Source organism: Giraffa tippelskirchi, chromosome 4 (genome assembly GCF_054371585.1).
Source record: "Giraffa tippelskirchi isolate mGirTip1 chromosome 4, T2T-mGirTip1v1.2.pri, whole genome shotgun sequence".
Lineage (NCBI taxonomy): Eukaryota > Metazoa > Chordata > Mammalia > Artiodactyla > Giraffidae > Giraffa > Giraffa tippelskirchi.
Genome location: NC_137278.1, coordinates 11,381,632 through 11,400,148, shown reverse-complemented (window position 1 = coordinate 11,400,148; position 18,517 = coordinate 11,381,632). Strand labels below are relative to the sequence as shown.

The following is an 18,517-nucleotide window of genomic DNA, read 5'->3' as shown; positions in this document are numbered from 1 at the left end:
ACCCGAGCACCTGGCTTTGCCTAGCTATGTGCAGCTCCTGGAGGTGTGAATTCTTAGCACTGGAGCCCTTCTGCACACCTCACTTTTGAAGTTATATCTCCTTTTAGGGATAAGTTTCTCTTTTGAAATTTTCAAGTGCACACTTGTTGCCAACTGTGTGGTCTACTCACAGACTACCTTAATGTGGTTCTCTTGGGCACTTTCACATGTCAGAGGCCAGCCACAGCCACTGCCCCCAAACAGTGTAGGGTTCTTGAGTTTGGTCTTGCAGGCTCCGCTGCCTTTGGCCAGGAGCTTCCAGTGTTTATAAAGCAGTGAAATCCCCAGTAAGGCAGCACACAGGCTGAAACCTCTCCCAGGGGGAGGAACCCCAGATCCCTCAGCCTGGAACAGCTCAGGAGTGAAGCAGGAAGTATGCAGCACCACCACATGACCCCTGTGCCCACCACCAGACCCACTGGGCCTGGCCCGGAGTCTGTGTGAGCCCCCTTAAGTCAGGATCTCCTTTCTCCCTGCTGCGCCTGGCCAGCACTTCCAGCAGCAGGTATTTAAATGAAAAAGAAAAAACTGCAGTGAGCCCAGTGATGCAAGTTAAGATGCAGGCTTTCTAAGGTCATTATTTTAATTACCATTAAAATAATTGGCACTCTGGCTATCAGAAGAATGGAGGTGATCAGAGGCTCAAGGTACCCCTCCCCCACCCGGAGGCAGGAACAGCCTTCAGTGTCTGTATAATTAAAAGCTCCGTCTTTCATGAACACAATAAAGAGGCCAGGGGGTGGGCAGACTGCAGCTCTGCTGCATGTTAATGCATTTATTATGATCAATAAGCCCTTGCCTTGAGTTCTGTCCTCTGCTTTGGGCATCTGCATGACTGACAGCAGACACACACAGAGATTTATCCAGTAGTAAAGACAGCGGAAGTTCAAAATTCTTTGGAGGCAGCACTCTCAGGGTCTCCAAGACCTGGCCCTTGGGGCCAGACAGGCCAAACACTGGCCCTGCTCGCCCACCACTTACCCATCTTGAGTGTCTTTGCTTATCCTGGTAGGTACCGTGAGGGTTAATGAGTTAATGCAGAACCTCAACAAGGCTACTTAGGAGTAATACGCATTGTCTCTCTTTTGCAGTTACGAGAACTGGTCAGCATGTGCATCCACCCTGACCCCAACCAGAGACCCGACATCAGCTATGTGCACCAGATTGCCAAACAGATGCACGTGTGGACTTCGAGCACCTGAGCGTGGATGCAGCGTGCCTTCTCAGAAGCCACACCTTACCTGCCTTACCTGAGTCTTCTCCAAAGTGGCCACCTGGTAGCTGGGACCAACTAAGACTAGAGGGTTCAGCAGGTTCCCCAAAGAGGGGCCCGGGCTTCATAGCAGATGCTGAATACAGGGCTGCTGGGGGAGGGACACTGGTCACGTGTTGCTGGTGGTCACACTCGAAACTCCTTTCTTTAAACTGTTGTGAACACTCTCAGCTGGGTTGCAAGGGGTGGATGGTTCAGTGAGCCACTGACACACCCCTTATATCTGGACTGCAATGTGAATCTTTCGGATAATTCCTTCAGTGACCTGTTAAGGTTTGTAGTAACAGGAGAATACAGGAGACTCTCTGATTTGTAGTGAGCCTTTTTAAATGGATAGTGGCAAGTTTAGCTCTTAGAATCTTTTCAAACAATCAAGCTGTGTGCTTAATTTACTCTGTTGTAAGGGAAGAAAGTGGAAATATTTTTTTTTAAGTAGAGTGGAGATTTTCCTAATATTTTTCTCTATGTTTATAACTTGATAAATGACGATGAGGTGAACCCAGCATCTGACATCGAGGCAAACAGTATTTGAAAGCCATGCGTGTTCTCTGTGCAGTCGGCTCAGCCCTCTTCTGAACACCTGCCAGCACCAGGCCCTCGTCACCGGCTTGGATGCTGGCAGTTCATTTAATGATCAGTGTTAAGTGATTTCCTCCCTGGGAAGGAAGCATAGGAAATAAAAATACATGGGCTTTGCACTGGTTCTGCACCTTCCTGGCGTGACCCTGGGCAAGCTTCTTAACCTCTCTGAGACTGTTGCCTCATCTATCAAATGGACTTAATAACATCTGTCTTCAGGGTTGCTGACAGAATTTGAGATAAAATATGTAAGTTATCTAGCTCATGGCAGATGATCTAAAAATGGTAGCTACTCACCCCTTCACAAAGCTGAAATCCATGGACCATGCAAGTCAAGAGTTAACATACAACTGTATTTAATTTGTAGAAAACCAGAAGTGTGTTCACTTATTTCTTGCTCCCAAATAGGATTAACTGTGAAGATTAATTTATAAATGTGAACTTAAGGAAAACTGAAGCTCTGAAGGAAGTAGTTTGAATTTTGTTTTTACACTCAAGTTAATCCTCAAATGGTCTACATTGTCACCCACTGACTTGGTGACAGTTCAGCCCTCCAGACAGAGAGCACATACGTCCGCTCCACTGGTGTCCTGGTCAGGCCTCCCTGGGGACAAAGGATTTGGGTCGGGCCAGTGTGCCGATTTCTTGTGTGAACTCTGTTCTACTGTAATACTGTCGCGTTTGAGAGATTTTCTTCAGATGCAGCCTCTGCTTTGTACTCATCTTCCATGGTTGAAATAAAATGGGTAAGAGGGGTTCCTTCTGTGAATGAGTATGATTCGTAATTTTAAAACAGCTTCACACTGCATCACAATCTCTAAAGCTGCTTTTAAAAACACAATTTCTCAGGCCCCAGACACTGAGTAATCTGGGAATTTTTTTAAGCTCCCCAGATAATTTTGATAAATCGTCAGCCAAGTTGCTATCCTAAATAATTGCATTGTTCTCCCCACCCCATTCCTGGCAGTTTAACCAGGGTGGCTTGCCCAAGAGTGGGTTCACTCTGGGAGACCATGGCACCGGGCCTCTTTCTTGTGTCCCCCAGATGAGCATGCCCTGGGGGACAGTCAGACTCTGTCTGTCTGGCACTTACCACTGAAAGTTTTTCTGATTCCAGGCAGACTTTTTGCAAATATTCTGCTTATGGCTCTCAGAATCCCTACTGTGTCTGTCTCCCTTGGCAGTATCAGCTTTGGACACAGATGAACTTGCTTTCTGCATGCCATCAACTTTCAACCCCTTGAGAACAATTCTGCTTAGTTCAAGGACCCTCTGGAGGTACACAATTTCAACCATTCACCAGGCCTGAGTATTGGAGAAACAGTCATTTCCTAATTACAGATAGTAAGTCCCAAGCATTCTTGGGATGTCTGTGAAACTGGGCAAAGTGGAGTTCACCCAGGGTCATGCAGCTAGAGCAAAGCAACCTTGTCCACCTACCTGCTTGTTCTTGGTACTGCGAACTGATCAGTGGTTCTTTCCTACTTGGCGGTTAGGGTAAAAGGCTGTGCTGCACTCATCCTAAACAGAAAAGAAAAAGAAGAAACCTGGGACTACCCTGAACAAAGAGAAAAGTAAGTTAGCAAAGGGGTGGGAAACCACTAGCTCCTACTTCAGCCACTTAATTTTGTTTTCATTTTTTATTGGATTCATTCAGCAAACACTGGCCGAATGTCTTACAAGGGGAGCCTCCATTGCCCCCAGTCTTCCAGAGCGGTAGCCAGCCATCCACTGACACCATTCAGGAAGTGTCCATTGTTTGGACTGTTTCTTCCAGCACCTCAATTTCCAGGGTCGTGACTTTTTCAGTGAGGACAGCAGTGGTCCCTTTCTCACACCTGTACCGGCCAAACCTAGTGAGAGAAAGACAAAAGCAGAGAGTTAGGATCCCCCAGGGGCGTGACAGAGGGCTGGAGAGAGGGACAAGTACTTAGGCGGCAAACGGGCCTAGACTGGAGTCCTGGGTCTCCTGACTCCCAGTTCTTCGAAGCTGGGGGGATTCAGCTCCCCCAAAGGTCACTTTCCTTGGCTCTGAAGTGCTACAAAAATGGGGCTACAGGAAGGCAGGATGCACGTGGAAAGAGGTAAGATGGAGCACCTGGCGCTGAGTGGACACTTGGATTTCCTTCCCCACCTCACCGTTCCCAGGAGACACTGGAAAAAACTTGTTCCTCTGCCTTCAAGCTTCAACCTCCCTAAAGCATTAACACCCTTCGGTATCCAGCAGGAAGTGAGTCCTTTCATTAAGTTGCCACTGCCCTGGATGGCCTAACTGTAACCTTAAACATGGGAGAGTTAACTGCCCCTAAAGGGACACAGTAGATCACCACTAAGGCCCACCCAACACTTTTCTTAGGTGAATCTGAAAGGTTTCTCTGAGCATGGCAGCCTATAAGATAAAATCTGAATTGCTAATTTCACAGTGGAGCCAGGAAGACAACACTGTCAAAGCAGCACAAGTCCAACTGTTCCTATCTGTCCACCGCTGAGACACTTTCTGTCCACCTGACATGGACTAAGAGGAGGCTGTTGGCTGTGCCATGACCATGTGCTCCTTGAAAAGCCATCCTCTCACATGGGAACTTGGGCTCAAAGAGGGCAGGAGACAGAAAAAAGGGTGACATAACAGAGCTCTGTACAAAACCAGGAGTTTGCGCAGGCAAGAACAGTGGGCCTTTAGTTCTGCGAAACCTTCCCACAGTCCCCACCATGCTCTTAAAGGACCCGAGAAGCAGCACATCCTTCAGGAGTGCCCCGCCCCCGGTTCTGGTGTGGAGATGGTGCTCCTTCCCCAGCCTGGACGGACCCTTGGTGGCTTGTGGCCTTGGAGCCAGAGCCCCACATGACTCCTGTGTGCTGGACTCCTCTGAACCACAAAGTCTGTGGGAGGAGTGGAGAGCCTCCTCCCCACCCTGGGTTATGGCACCTGGTTTCAGCAGCACGAAGGGGGCACTTCTACCTGAAGCAACAGTGAGCTGCAACACCGCGCTGCAGAGGAGCCAGTGCAAACATGCGAGGCCAGGTCCAACACAGCCCAGGCCTGAAAGGTTGCTTCCCTTCCCACCCAGGGCCCGAGGAATCCCAAGGGCTCAGTAGAGATCACCTTGTCCAGCCCCCAAGGTGATCCAAGACAGGTGCCCAGAGTCCACCCCCCAAGCCAGAGCTCTTCTCTGCTATGCTGTCCTACCCATCACAAACATCCCGCGGGTCCACAATGCTGAGCACACACTGCACTGAACAGCTGCTACTTCTCAATGTTCTTTCCTTTCCTTGTGAACTACCCTTGACTTGGAGTTGAGTACATGTGGTGGGAGCTGCAGCAGCATTGAGGAAGGGGGTGTGCTTGCTCTCCTCTGGCCAAACTTGGGGCTGAGTTTCTAACTGCTCCTGCCTACATTCAGATGCAGGCCGCTGGAGCATAGCTCAGGAGCCACGTTTTGAGTGGCTCAGCCTCCAGGAAGAGGTTAGGCAGCTGGACAGCCATTCGAGACGGCTGCTGAGCGGCTCACCTGCCACCGGGGCGGGCCACTTTCCAGTTACATAAGCAAATCAATGCGAACCTCGCCCCCCTCACCCATTCTGAGCTGGGCTGCAGCGCCAGCTCAGCACATGCCACAGGCTAAGGAAGGAGCACGGCTCCCTCCACAATAGTAAGAAGCACCAGTCAGCTCCCAAAGGCTAACTTTTGGAGACTTTTTAACCAATGGCTGATAACCATTTTAGACTCGTGGACCACTTTGAGAAAAAGCTATGGGCTGGCTGCCCTGGAAAATGTACCTTTTCACAGAACTTCATACAGAATTCAGAGGCATCTTTAAGAAACTAGAGAAAGGCCGGCACATGCTGAATTCAAACCTCTCCCCATAATCCCCAGTCTAGGAATCTGTCTACTCAACCTCTCCCATCAACATATTACAGATTACATCACTTTCCTATACCTGACAGCAGCTCACAGTCATAAATACTGATTCAAAGGTCTGTTGAGTAAAGCTGGCCTGGGTACACTGGCTCAACATAGGTACAAATCAAAGGAAGCCTGTTCAGATGCCATGAATATAACAAGGGTGGCCACAGGGAAAAGCCTTCACTTACCGGGTCCCCTTCTTATTGGGCACTGAGTACGGACGGAGAAAATCCAGCTTGCTCTTGCTGATGACACACAGATCAATGTTACTTCCAGACCCCAGGTCATTGAAGATCCCGGCTGCTATGGCTTCACTCACCAGCTTCTTAGCTTCTTCCTCCTGAGAAAGAAAATAGCAACAATAGTGTTCACAGTCGAATGGAGGGCCTGCTCTGATGTCCGGAGTGCTGTCACAAGCAGTGAGAGAAAAGGGGGAGGGGAAAAGGCCAGCCGGTGAGGTAGGCATTATTTTTAGTGCCCATTTTATTAATGAAGAAAAGGTCTCAAAAGTACCTCAATGATCTGCCCAAGGTTCTTCAGCTGGTAAGCAAGAGAACCAGGCCTTTCACACCCTTTATGCACACACGCCCTCTTCAACAAACTTTCACGTCAGACACTCACCACGTAACAGGACTGTGGGCTGACAGCAGTTTTTTCATCTAAAACAGGGGTCAGTAAACTTTTCTTACAAAGGGCCAGGTAGTAAATATTCTGGGTTTGTGGATATAGTCTCTGTCATAACTACTCAGTCATGGTGGCACAAAACAGCCACCGAATATGTAAACAAGTGGGTGTGGCTGTGTGCCAATACACCTTTATCCAACAGAAACGGGTGCTGGGCCAGATTTGGCTCATGTGCTGTAGTTTGCAGACTCTTGATCAAAAATGTCAAAAATGGTAACGTAATAAAGAAAGTCAATATCATGGTGAGAAAATGAACACCAAAACACAATTCTGGGGAAATGCTAGCAGAGCCAAGGCCGAGACCGCCTGCACTAGAGAACCTGTTCCCTCCCACTAATAAGTCTTCATGTTTACTGAAGTGATTCCTTTCTAGGAGTCACTCTCTTCCTTTTTCTTTAAGAGTAAGTCTCCAACAATTACTGGTAAAAAAAAAAAGGTAGATTAATTTACTTCTTATTCAAGAAGCACCAGATTCAAGTAACTACAACACAGAATATTAAGGGCTAACGGACAACTGAAAAGGAGCTGTGAGAACACTGGCTGGGTCAACAAAACTTCGGGGAGGGCCTGCACACCAGGCACTCAGAAAACAGAAGGCAGGCACCACAGGCAGCAGGGGAGGACCTGGGGAACACCAAGTTCAATCTCTTTACACAAGGGCAAAAAAAATGAACCAATCTTGCAAAGAAGAGACTTTAACTTGAGCGTCAGCCCCCTTCCCCATACATGAGGGCACGGAGTCCATAAACTGGCAAGCTGAAATACAGAGCTCATCCAAGCAACATCCTTGGAGAAACTAGGATGCCCGGCCCAAATTCCAGCCCGAGATCAAAGAGAGCAAGTTCACTGCCTTCAAGTCCTGAGAAGAGGGCTCCTGCTCCTCAACCTGCCCATAAGCCAGTAAGTAGGATTCCAGTGACATGAGCGCCCTCTACAGACTCAGAGAAGGCCCTGCTGAAGTGGGATCCTCAGCAACCCAGCAGGAAGGGCTGGGGTATTCTGATCTTTATCCCACCAGGTTTGCCCACTTCCTGAGTGGCACCTATGTGGGCTCAGTAAAACGAGTTATTCTCTTGTGAGTATTCAGCCCCACAGAATTCATTCAAACAGGATCCTCTCATCAGAAGTTCTCTCCTGGGATTCCCAAGTCTATGGAGGTCAAAAGCCTTACCAGAAATCAGTGAAGGTGGGAGCAAAGAAAGCATCTTCGAGGGGGAGATGGCTGCTGCTACCATAGAAACAGCAAAAACCAACCACTAACTTAACAAATGCAAAACCATTCCAACTTGTTTCGGGGGGCCTGGGCAGGGGGTCTGTGTATCAAAGCACCTTGCTTATACCTCTGCTCCTGACCTACCACCTCCTCTCCTCTCCTCTGCTGTTTCATTTCACTGCTGTTCTCATCACTGATGCTGGTGCCCTGAGCCAGCCAACAGTAACCAGCGGTTGTCACAAACACTGCTGGTAGCACCCAGCCCTGCAGATTTAAATTTCCCAAATTATGTAATACTTGAGGATGGGGATGGAGAAGACTTACAGAACCTGAAATATACACAACATGAGGCACGCACATCTAACACCAATCCATTACAATCTGCTGATGCCAAGGTGCCAACAGTGCTGAGATTACAGGTAAGACTTCCTCTAGTTTACAAATATTCTTTAATGTGAGTAGATAAACTTACAAAACTTAAAAATGTGCAAAATATATTACATACAACCCGAGTTACTCATAAAATGCTTTTAAAAATTGGGGAAATAAACCTTTTAAATTCCTCCCACTACCACCCCTTCAAATTCTAGGGAAGACAATTCATTAAAAAAGGAAATATCACAAGTCTCTGATTTTTTTTTTACTTTCTGTAGTCCTACCCACCTCTCATGTACACAGGACTGAATGTGTTAAAGCGCCTACTATATAGTGTGTCAAGTACTGAGGTAGACTTTGATTATCATTGTCATTTCTACCCCTGCCCTTAACTATCTTCTGAGGTTGGCATTGTAAGAAACTAAGGCAGAGAGAGAGTCAATGACCTGCCCAAGGTCACACAGATAATTAAAACAGGACCCTGGACTCCCGGGCCAGAAGGCCACACCAACACACCAGCTCATAGGTAACCTGTCTCAGCTGTGAGCTGGGGGCTCCTGAGCAAGTTGGGAACAGACAGCAGCCCCTTGATTCAGAGTGTCATTCCTCATCAGCAAAGATCTTCAGAACCTGAGCAAGTCTAAGAGAAAGATGAAAAGGAAAAGTCACTCAGTCATGTCCAACTCTTTGCGACCCTGTAGACTATACAGTCCCAGAATACTGGAGTGGGTAGCCATTTCCTTCTCCAGGGGATCTTCCTAACCCAGGAATCAAACCAGGGTCTCCTGCATTGCTGGCAGATTTTTAACCAGCTGAGCTACCAGCGAAGCCCAAGAGAAAGATGGTGGTTGCCAATTTCTCATTGAGCCAACTAACAAACCCTCTGACTGTCACTTCCATGGCGGGGAAAGCACTGCCCACAGACCACCACCTAAACATTTCTACAAGGTGGTATGGCAGAGATGAACACTAAGATCCCAAGTCTTACTTCACATATTCCTCATCTCCACCAAAAACCCTCAAAGACAAATAGGGTGAAAATTACCAAGGCTCTTATGTCTGCCCATTACTTACATAGTTAATGCCTTCAACAAATATTTGCAGACACCTACTATGTTCCAGGAACTGTACTTGTGACAAATATGGTCCTTTACCATGGTATCTCCATACCCAGAATTCTAGACACATATGCAAATATGCTACTGGGCATATTCATACTGTGTTTTCTTTATAGTGGAATTTCACAATTAAACAAGGCTTGTCTTTAACACGTGCTACCAAATATTTAGGAAAACTACTGAGAAAAACTACAAACTAAAAGCAAGAGGTAGGGAAAACACATTTTTATCTGTCTCTGGGTCACAGTAAGTGCAGAAGCATTGTTTCTTCCTCTAGGATTCATTCTTCATGGGGAACTGCTGCTGCTGCTAAGTCGCTTCAGTCGTGTCCGACTCTGTGCGACCCCATAGACAGCAGCCCACCAGGCTCCGCCGTCCCTGGGATTCTCCAGGCAAGAATACTGGAGTGGGTTGCCATTGCCCTCTCCAGTTCATGAAAGGGAAAAGTGAAAGTGAAGTCGCTCAGTCGTGTCTGACTCTTCGAGACCTCATGGACTGTAGCCTACCAGGCTCCTCCGTCCATGGGATTTTCCAGGCAAGAGTACTGGAGTGGGGTGCCATTGCCCTCTCCACTTCATGGGGAAACCACCTCACTTTTCTGGAAGAGGTGAAGGGGCCAGAGTTCTACGCAGCACCCACCTGGGGACAGCTGCTACACATGGGCTGTGACCCCAGCTGGTAAGGGCCAGTGTGAGGTGCTCTCCCACTGCCGGGCCAGCAGCCTCCCCTGGCCAGCTGCTTGTGGATTTATGTTGCTAGTCATAAGGGAACTTGGATTCAATGTGTATACAGAGCAGCCAGACTCATCCAGGCTACCTCCCCCGCCCCCTCCCAAAAAAGGCTTTGCAGGCCAATGGAGCTTCCTTTTACTCTGAGCTGCTCAGCCAAAAGATCACCATCATGATCCTGGTGCTCAAACGTTAGTTGAGCAACCGAGGTTCAATGTCATCTGGCGGGGTTGGAGGAAGACAGAATGCGTTTCAGTCTCCAGCCTCCTACTTACTTATTGCTGTGCACCCTTGAGCAAGTCATTTCACCTCTCTGAGTTCACTCTCCTCCTCTGTAATATAGTGATGATAACTTAAGATTTATTACACAATTACTGAAAGAATCATGGGTCTGGCACATGGCTATTGCTTAAAAACCGGTAACTTATTTAATCCAGCAAGCCAGAGGGCTCCAAGGGACATAATTAATCTCTAAGGAGTGACGGCCTGTACCAAACCCCAGGCCAGGAGGAGGAGGTCCAAACAAACCTGCTGACAAACCTTCACACAGTGCAGTGGAGAAGGTCCTGTAATAATTAATCCAAGCAAAAAGCACACTCCCTAAAAGTTCAGAGAATATAAAAGGAGCACTTCCTGCTTTATGGCTACAAAGACCAAACTAACTGGGAATATCAGTCCCCCGGGCCACCCCTGCTTCTTAAATGAGATTACAATAAGAGTGATGTACTGTACTACAAGTCAGCTGTGACAAGCAGCACTTTATAGAGCTATCTGTTTGTCTCCATCACTGCATCGCACAATGTGTCCCTGGACTCCAATGTGCAGCTCCATTTACCGCTACATGACAAATGGGCAGCACTTGTAAAAGGCACAAAGAGGTCCGCATCGGCCGTGTAATGGTCACCACAGCTGTACCCGAGTGCTTGAGGGGACAAAACAGACCCCCAAGTTCATTAAACTGACCAGTAATGGATCTTTCAAAAAGTGCCTTAGGAATCGTACAGAAAAGGCTAAAATAAATAACTCAGCATGGAAGGCTAATCTGAAATGGTGTTTGATAAATTATTTATAACACAGGCGATTGTCTGCATTTAATATTGGAGCTACTAGTAGCATCTTTAAAAGATGATTTATGGGTTGTAATGCTATTAAACTTTATATTGGCCCACTGCTAGCTATAAAGTCTGCTGAGATTTAGAGAATGAGTTTTAAACTGTCACTACAATATCAGAGGAGATGGAGACTGTATTAAATCTTTACTTTAAACCTGTTACCTAGAGAGTTGCATTTTGTAGACACTCACAAACTGATAGATTACCTCGGCATCCGCAGTGGTGCAGGTCCAAAATAGTACTGCAAAGAAACTTTTCCACATTATTCTTGTCTACAGCAACAGTCAGATCTCTCTTCTCACTTAAGTGATTTTTAGATTGGAAATGTCACCAGAGTGAAATGTAGGGGATCTAGCCAATGGGCACCCTGGACAGTTCAGTATCAAATTAATACTCTTTAAATAAACCCTCGACATGCTGCTGTTCAGTTGTGCATTATGAACAGTGCTTTACTTATGTTGGGGGCAGGCAAAATATTAAATATGCATCTGACTGAAAACCTAACCTACTATTTTAGATACAGCTGCAGAATCTGAAAACACACATATATGGCAAGTCATTTGAAACAACAGATTTGTAACTAAAAATGTTTAAAGAAGTTAAAATAAAACTGGTTATTTCCTGGAAAATACATTCCATTTATGTGGCCCAGGTGCAAATGTTAAGCAGGTTGGAAAAAAGACAAACACTCAGGCTTTTTCATAATGAATGGCACTCCCTGGCGCTCTTGTTTCCCAGGGCATTTCAGAGGCGCCACTTGGCTTTCTGTGCCACTGTCACACCAAGAGCCGGGAGCATTGGCTCTCCTGCCTTTGCTTGAGGGGAATAAGGATGTGGGTGGCATCACAGCGGAACTCTCCCACAATTTTCATATTTGCTATTAAATCTACAAGGACCATTTAGTTCATAACAGTTTGCTCCTTTACTAAAAGCTAACGATTTTACTCAGTAAGAACTGAAGCAGTCCAAACTCCATCTTGGAAAATCTGCATAATCTTTTGTTGCTTTGACTTGAAACAGTAAAAAATGCTATTTCTCTGATGATCGCAGCAGAACAGATAAAAGTCTGGGTGTGACAAGAGTGTGGACTCTACAAAGAGGACCAAAATCATGCCATTTTCATCCCAGCAGCTAGCACAACCCTTGGTGTGAATATCAACAAATGAAAAAATGAAACATTGACTTCAAATGCATTCACAGCTCTGCCAAAACTAAAACATGAAATTGATTATGAAACAAAGATCAATTAAAAAAAAAATCAATACAAAATGGGGGAATTCCCTAACTTGTAAGTCCAAACTGGGAACCAAGGAGCAAGAGCATTCAAAGACAGTCAAACACACCAGAGGAAGAGGTTTGGGCAGGACATTGTGCAGCGGCCTACTGAGAAGCTGAGGTTCTGACTAGGCCACTGATGTGGCCTGAAGGAGTCATTCATGGCTGACGGTTGAATAAAATTTAAAGAGCTCAAAAAAGTGTTTAAAACAGGTCCCCCAAAAGCAGTGTGCTTCCTGTACCTGTAACAGGCCTGATGTATCCCCCTGTATAGCCACATACTTTATAGTGGAAAAGGTTAATTTTTTTCAGACTGGATTGCATGATAAAAGCAAAAGTGTCTGAGTTTTTGTTTTCAGCTTGAGCTGTTCGGGTAAACATGGTCTGCCTGTGTAAACATCTGAACTGTTCGGCATAACTGAGTTGCAGCTGATGCTGAGGGCGCCCAGGGTGGGGACTGATTTAGTGACCATGTCTTTAAGGTCTAGATGGTGCTGCCGTTTCTTTCCTTGTGGCATCCAAGAACTGTGTGACGCAAATAATGAAGGGCAAGCCTGCTGGGGATTCACGAGTGATTAAAAAGGATTTTGCCTGAGATGGGAAGGGGAGTTCATATTCAAGGAACTGCCAGCCAAGTCCCTGCCAACTTGGTCTGTCCCAGATCACTGAATGGTGCAGAAGTCTGAGCACGCACGGCTCGGGTTAGGAGAGATGTGCAAGGCTGCACAACCACAATGGGCTGAAAAAGACGAGAGAAGCCTGGGAGAACTGGGTTACTAATGAAGACAGTACTCAACTCTCTCTGAGCCACAAGGGCCGTCAGAAGAATAGGGATAATGCCTCTACCCAAAGGCTGCTGGGAGGAATAAAGGGATGGGAATGCCCTGACATACAGACTTTATAAACAGAACTGGCGCCAAGTTCAAGGGCAGAAGGAAAAAGACAAGGTTGTGAGAGAACTAACATGGACACCCACCATCCCTGGCTCTCAGCCAAACACTTATGTTACCCTATTTAATCCTCATAATTTCCGCCTGTACTGCAGAGGAAACAGAGGCACAAGGGTGGCTGGTGCATTCAAAGCACACATGCATGCTCAGTCGTGTCCGACTCTCAGCGACCCCATGGACTGGAGCCCATCCGGCTCCTCTGTCTGTGAGATTTCTCCAGGCAAGAATGCTGGAGCGGGTTGCCATTTCCTTCTCTAGGGGATCTTCCCGACTCAGGGATCGAACCCACGTCTCCTGCATCTCCTGCACTGCAGGTAAATTCTTTACCACTGAGCCACTTGGATGGCCACTGAAGACACACAGCTCTGCCTAAGTGGGACTCAGGGATCTGTGCCAAGTTAGTGCCTGGCATCACCAAAGCCTATGTCTTCCTATCCCACCACAGGGAAAAAATGGTGGGCAAGAGGCTCTGCTGGATTCTGAGGCAGCGAATGGAAGGAAAAACACCTAGGCTTCCAGAGGGAAAAGGACCAAGAGAGATGGGAACATACTGCTTTCCACAAGGAGAGGCAATCAGCATTCACAGCGTATGTGTATACAAATACATATTTCCAAGGCTGCACTGAATCAAATATAATCGGAGGGGTGGGGTGGGGGGGGAAGACTAGGTTTAAAGAAAGAGTGAGAAATATGTTCAACAATCCTTCAAATGAAAACCAAGTTGCCCCAAGTAGTAATAAGATCTTAGTAATACTTCTCTCTCTCCATAAAACAATGCGGTCAGTGATAACTTTGCCAATAAATTCCTGCAGATGCTGCAAGGGCTATCACCAGAAAAGCAGGGAGGCGGGGAAAGGAGTGGGTTTGTTGCTTGGATCTCAACAAAGGTACAAGGGAGCCATGTTCACATCGAGCCTATTTACCTCCAAAGTCTGGAGGGTGGGAAACCAGTGCAGAGTGTAAAGTGCGTGGGAAGACTATGGGGACTGTTACACTACCAGATGCTGCTTCTACAGCCTCACAGAGATTAGGAAGGACTAGAAGGAGGTCAAAGCAAGTTCAGAGCACTCTTGTTGAGAGCATTTAAAGATGACCACAAATGAAGCAAATTTCAAATGATGCAAAACCCCTGAAAGAAAGGTACAGGTTAGCTTAGTTCAGCACACATTTACTAATGCTCTGCTCTGATACTAATACACTCTGGGGACAGTGTGCCAAACATTGGGTATAAGGCCTGAACAGATCAGACCCTGTCCATGAAGACAATAGAGTCCAGAGAGGAAACAAGTAGAACACAGGAGGAGTTTTTAAGAGACGAGGCTGACAATGGAACTATGAGAAGGGTACAGAGGTCTCGCAAGGCGCAGGTGATAAAGACTGGGCTGAGGCTTGACATACATGTAAATGGCAGCCAAGCCAAGGTGTAGAAGTGATGGCAGGGGTAAAGCCATGAAAATGGGAAGGACACAGGTGTAGGCAGGTAGCTAGTTCCACGTGGCTGAATCTCAGCGAGTCTCATGGGCCACACAGAGAGCTGACCCTTCATTCTAGTGGGAAGGTGAGGAAAATTTTAAGCTGGCAAATGATGTAGTTAGATTTGTGCTTTTTGAAACTACAGCCTGGAAGCGGGGGGGTGGGGAGGCCAAAGCCAGGCAACAGGAAAGCAGGTGATTGGAGGGCCTGAGCAGACACCAGGGAGCATCAACAGCAGCAGTGGCAGGCAGATGAGGGAGAGGAAGAAGGAGCAGCCAGGCGGGAGCACAGGAGAGGGAGAAGCAGAGTGCCACCCGGACTTTCCACATCAGTCATGGACACTGACCAAACTCTATAAACAAACTCAGCCTTCACAGAAAGGCCCCTGTAACTTCCTGGCAGCTATTTTTCTGGTAGGTTGATGGGAGACAATGGTTAACTTAATTACATATCCTGTGGCAAGAATTCTAAAGGGTGTCACCATAAAGGGACAAGATAAAGGCACAGCCAGTAAAAGTATACTGAGGTTGTTCTGGAAAAAAATGGCCCGGGCTGGAACCAACGTGTAAATGCCACTTCATTGGTGGTAGGAGCTCCCAAAATACTCCTGTCCGGCCCCTGGAATGTAGCAGAAAGAGCAGAAGGGATTGGTTGACAATGGGGGCAAGAGCAGAAAGACTGTAAAGAAGGAAGCTCTAAGGGAAATGTATGGTCACAAGGATTTGGCCATGTTCAAGGAGCAGCGCTGAAGAAGCAGAAATGGATAGGCAGAGAGCAGACAGGGCAGGTGAGCCTGATTAAGGCCCCTGCCCATCACCTTTTCCTGGGACCCCAGGCACACACAGTCTGCAGATACACTGTTACTTACGGATCTTGGGGAAGGGAAGCCTTCCAAAAGGGCATAAGGAAACTTCTGGAGCCACTGCATATATTTGCTATATTGATCATGGTGATGGAGATGGGAGGAGGGGGAGGGACAAGGCAGAGGCAAAGAATCTGAGAATGAAGATTCAGGAGATTTAGCTATGAATCTAGTCTTCTTACTTAGGAGCTAAGAAAAGTCACTCAACACTTTTAAGTCCCAATTTCCTCATCTGCAAAAGAGGCCTAAAACCACCAGCAGCAGGGTGGCTGTGAGGATTCAAAGACTCCATGCACAGAAGCTGCGAGCACAGTGTCTGGTATGCAGGAAACCCATGATGATAGCTAACTTGGTTCGATTCTACCCCTCTCTCTTAGTACACACGAGCGGTTATCAAAAGCTTAACCCTAACCCTTTCAGAACTACCAATGCAGTGGGCAACTGAAAATAACTTAGTACCGAAAATAACTTAGTAACTTAGTACTTTTATAACTTCTAGTTCAAAGCAAATCAATTATGAAAGAAGCAATTATACTGTGAATGAAATTCAAAATGATACCCTAAGACTGTGCTCACATGCACAACTTCCACAGACTTGCTGCCATGTCAATAAGAAGTATACTAGACAGCACATTTTCACTTGTTATATGTCACTAGAAATTCCATTCTAAAAGGAGAAAAGAGAACTTTACATTTACTGTTTGCAGGTACTGTGCCAAGTACATTCTTCCACTTATTCTTCCAAATAACCCTTTAAGATAGGTACTACCCTTTTGCCATTTTACAAATCTAGAAAACCAAGGCTCGGGGAGGGAAAATGACGAACCCAAAAACATACAGCCAACAACTGGAAGGTCTGAAATTCAACACAGTTTTGTCTGACTCCAGAGCCCATGGATTTTTGACTCAAGACAGCAGAACCTCCAAACAATTAGCATCCAAAAACAGCATGATGCTCATTTAGTCCTTAGATATAACTAATTACTCGTGGGTTTATCTTTTTAAAGTACTTTACCTCTAAAATTCTTCAAAGTTGCAAACATATTGCTTAAATAATGCTACTCTATCATTCTGTCATTGATCTGGCTTGTTAAGAACATCCTGATGAATTTTTCTAAAAAATTCATACATTCATCAAATTCTAAATTAGCAAAAGCCTATTAAATTCACTGCATCCAGCACTACATTCAAAGGTTGATATCTCCCTAAAATACATGTATAAAAACTTCTCAGCAAACAGAATGAGTCAAACTGCTCTTTAAACCACCTTGTACATCAATAAAAAAAAGATAACCATTTAAGTTCATTTTCCCATCAGGCCATTTGTTGACTGTAAATCTTAATTAAAACAGGGACTTCCCTGGCCGTCTAGTGGTTGAGACTTCACCCTCCAATGCAGGGGGTGCAGGTGTGATCCCTGGTCAAGGAACTAAGATCCCACATGCCTTATGGTCAAAACAGAAAAGAAAAAACATAAAATAGAAGCAATACTGTAACAAATTCAATGAAGACTTTAAAATGGTCCATGTTAAAAAAAAAATCTTTAAAATAAAAACAGAGTAGGCATGTCAATTATACCTCAATCTTAACTAAAACAGACCAAGAAGAGGCACTTTAATTTTCTTTTAACATTTTGGGACGTGAAGTAGTCAGAGGATAGAGAGCAAACTTTTGTTAAGCCTGACTATAATTTACAAATATGATCCTAATAATCCCTTCAGGTGCTGACTTAAGCCCATTTTACAAACGAGTTGTATCTTTTACAAACTGGGGCCACAGGGGTTACAGAAGAGGCTAAAAGCAATCTTAAACCTAGACCTCTTCAAAGTTCATGCCTACACTTTCCATCACGCCCTGTTCTTACTCCTGTCACTCTAATTTATCTTCATTAAGAGACACCAATCTATTTGTCAAGGAATCAAAGTTAATGACTCCTTAAGTCTTTTCAGCATTCCAGTATCACCACACTTCTGATTTTAGGAAAAAACTACATTCCAACATTTATGACAGGGTGACAACAACTGTGACTGTGATTATGGTCTACAGACACAATGTTCACTGCAAATATTTTCAAAAACCTGGACTACTAGGTGGAATTTTAAAATATCTATTTAGCACAACTTCGTATTTTTAAAATTTTTTGTTTCTGCACAATTTCAGGGTTAGGGGAGAGTGGTATAAATTACCTCACAGAAACCCACAAGTAACATTATCTGCTAAGGTTAAAACTTTAACTACCTTCCTGAGGTATGCTGCTGGGGTCTCATTACAGCAGGTAATCTCACATTCTGCCATGCTCAACACACTAAGTACCAGCATCTCCCAATTACACTGCAACGTAAATCTCAAAGGACATTTGAAAAGTCTACACAGCTCCTGCACCCACTGCCGAAACACAACCACCCCTAATGGAACGTGGCAGCTTTCTAAACTAAATATTCACACGCAGGGACAGGGCTGCTTAAGCTCAGCCCTCTCCCACACTGAAAAACGGATGCTAATTAAAAGGCCACACTGACTCGGGAAATGACCGCTCAGACAACTTGAGACACTGTCTGGAGTTCTGTTTTCCTATTTCCAAACATGCTCAGCTCCCTAAACTTCCAGGGTTACACCACCAACAGAAAGTTAAGAGCAGGAGTCCGCATACCTCTGTACAGGGTGATGCCCCCTCTCCAGGAATAGCTTCCTCTCCTCTTCAGACTCCCCACCCCACACCTTCCCTAATCCCCAAGACAAAAACAATTTCAAGTGAGGAATCACATGCTCTTTGAGGCCACCTTAAAGGCCCCAGGACAGACCTCACCAGTTCCTCTTCTGCATCAATCCTACGCTCCCCTTAAAAGCACCATTCTCGTACTTTCAGTACTGTCCGTGGGCCTGTTCACCCCACTAGGCTGTAAATGTCACTAAGAAAGGGCTCTGCTTCATA

The 18,517-nt window shown here is 45.9% G+C and overlaps 2 protein-coding genes across 2 annotated transcripts in view; one reads left to right on the top strand and one right to left on the bottom strand.

The window, feature by feature from the left end:
• Window positions 1-2,647, top strand: part of NEK6 (NIMA related kinase 6) — an 84,469-nt gene extending 81,822 nt beyond the window's left edge. Inside the window, exon 10 of the mRNA XM_081588647.1 lies at window positions 1,131-2,647. Coding sequence (XP_081444773.1) covers window positions 1,131-1,241 — 111 coding nt within the window. The 3' untranslated portion in view covers window positions 1,242-2,647. The remainder of the gene's footprint in view (window positions 1-1,130) is intronic.
• Window positions 2,648-3,516: 869 nt separating this feature from the next.
• Window positions 3,517-18,517, bottom strand: part of PSMB7 (proteasome 20S subunit beta 7) — a 55,277-nt gene continuing 40,276 nt past the window's right edge. The window contains exons 7-8 of the mRNA XM_081588648.1: window positions 5,984-6,135; window positions 3,517-3,744 (exon numbers count right to left, since the gene is read on the bottom strand). Coding sequence (XP_081444774.1) covers window positions 3,633-3,744; window positions 5,984-6,135 — 264 coding nt within the window. The 3' untranslated portion in view covers window positions 3,517-3,632. The remainder of the gene's footprint in view (window positions 3,745-5,983; window positions 6,136-18,517) is intronic.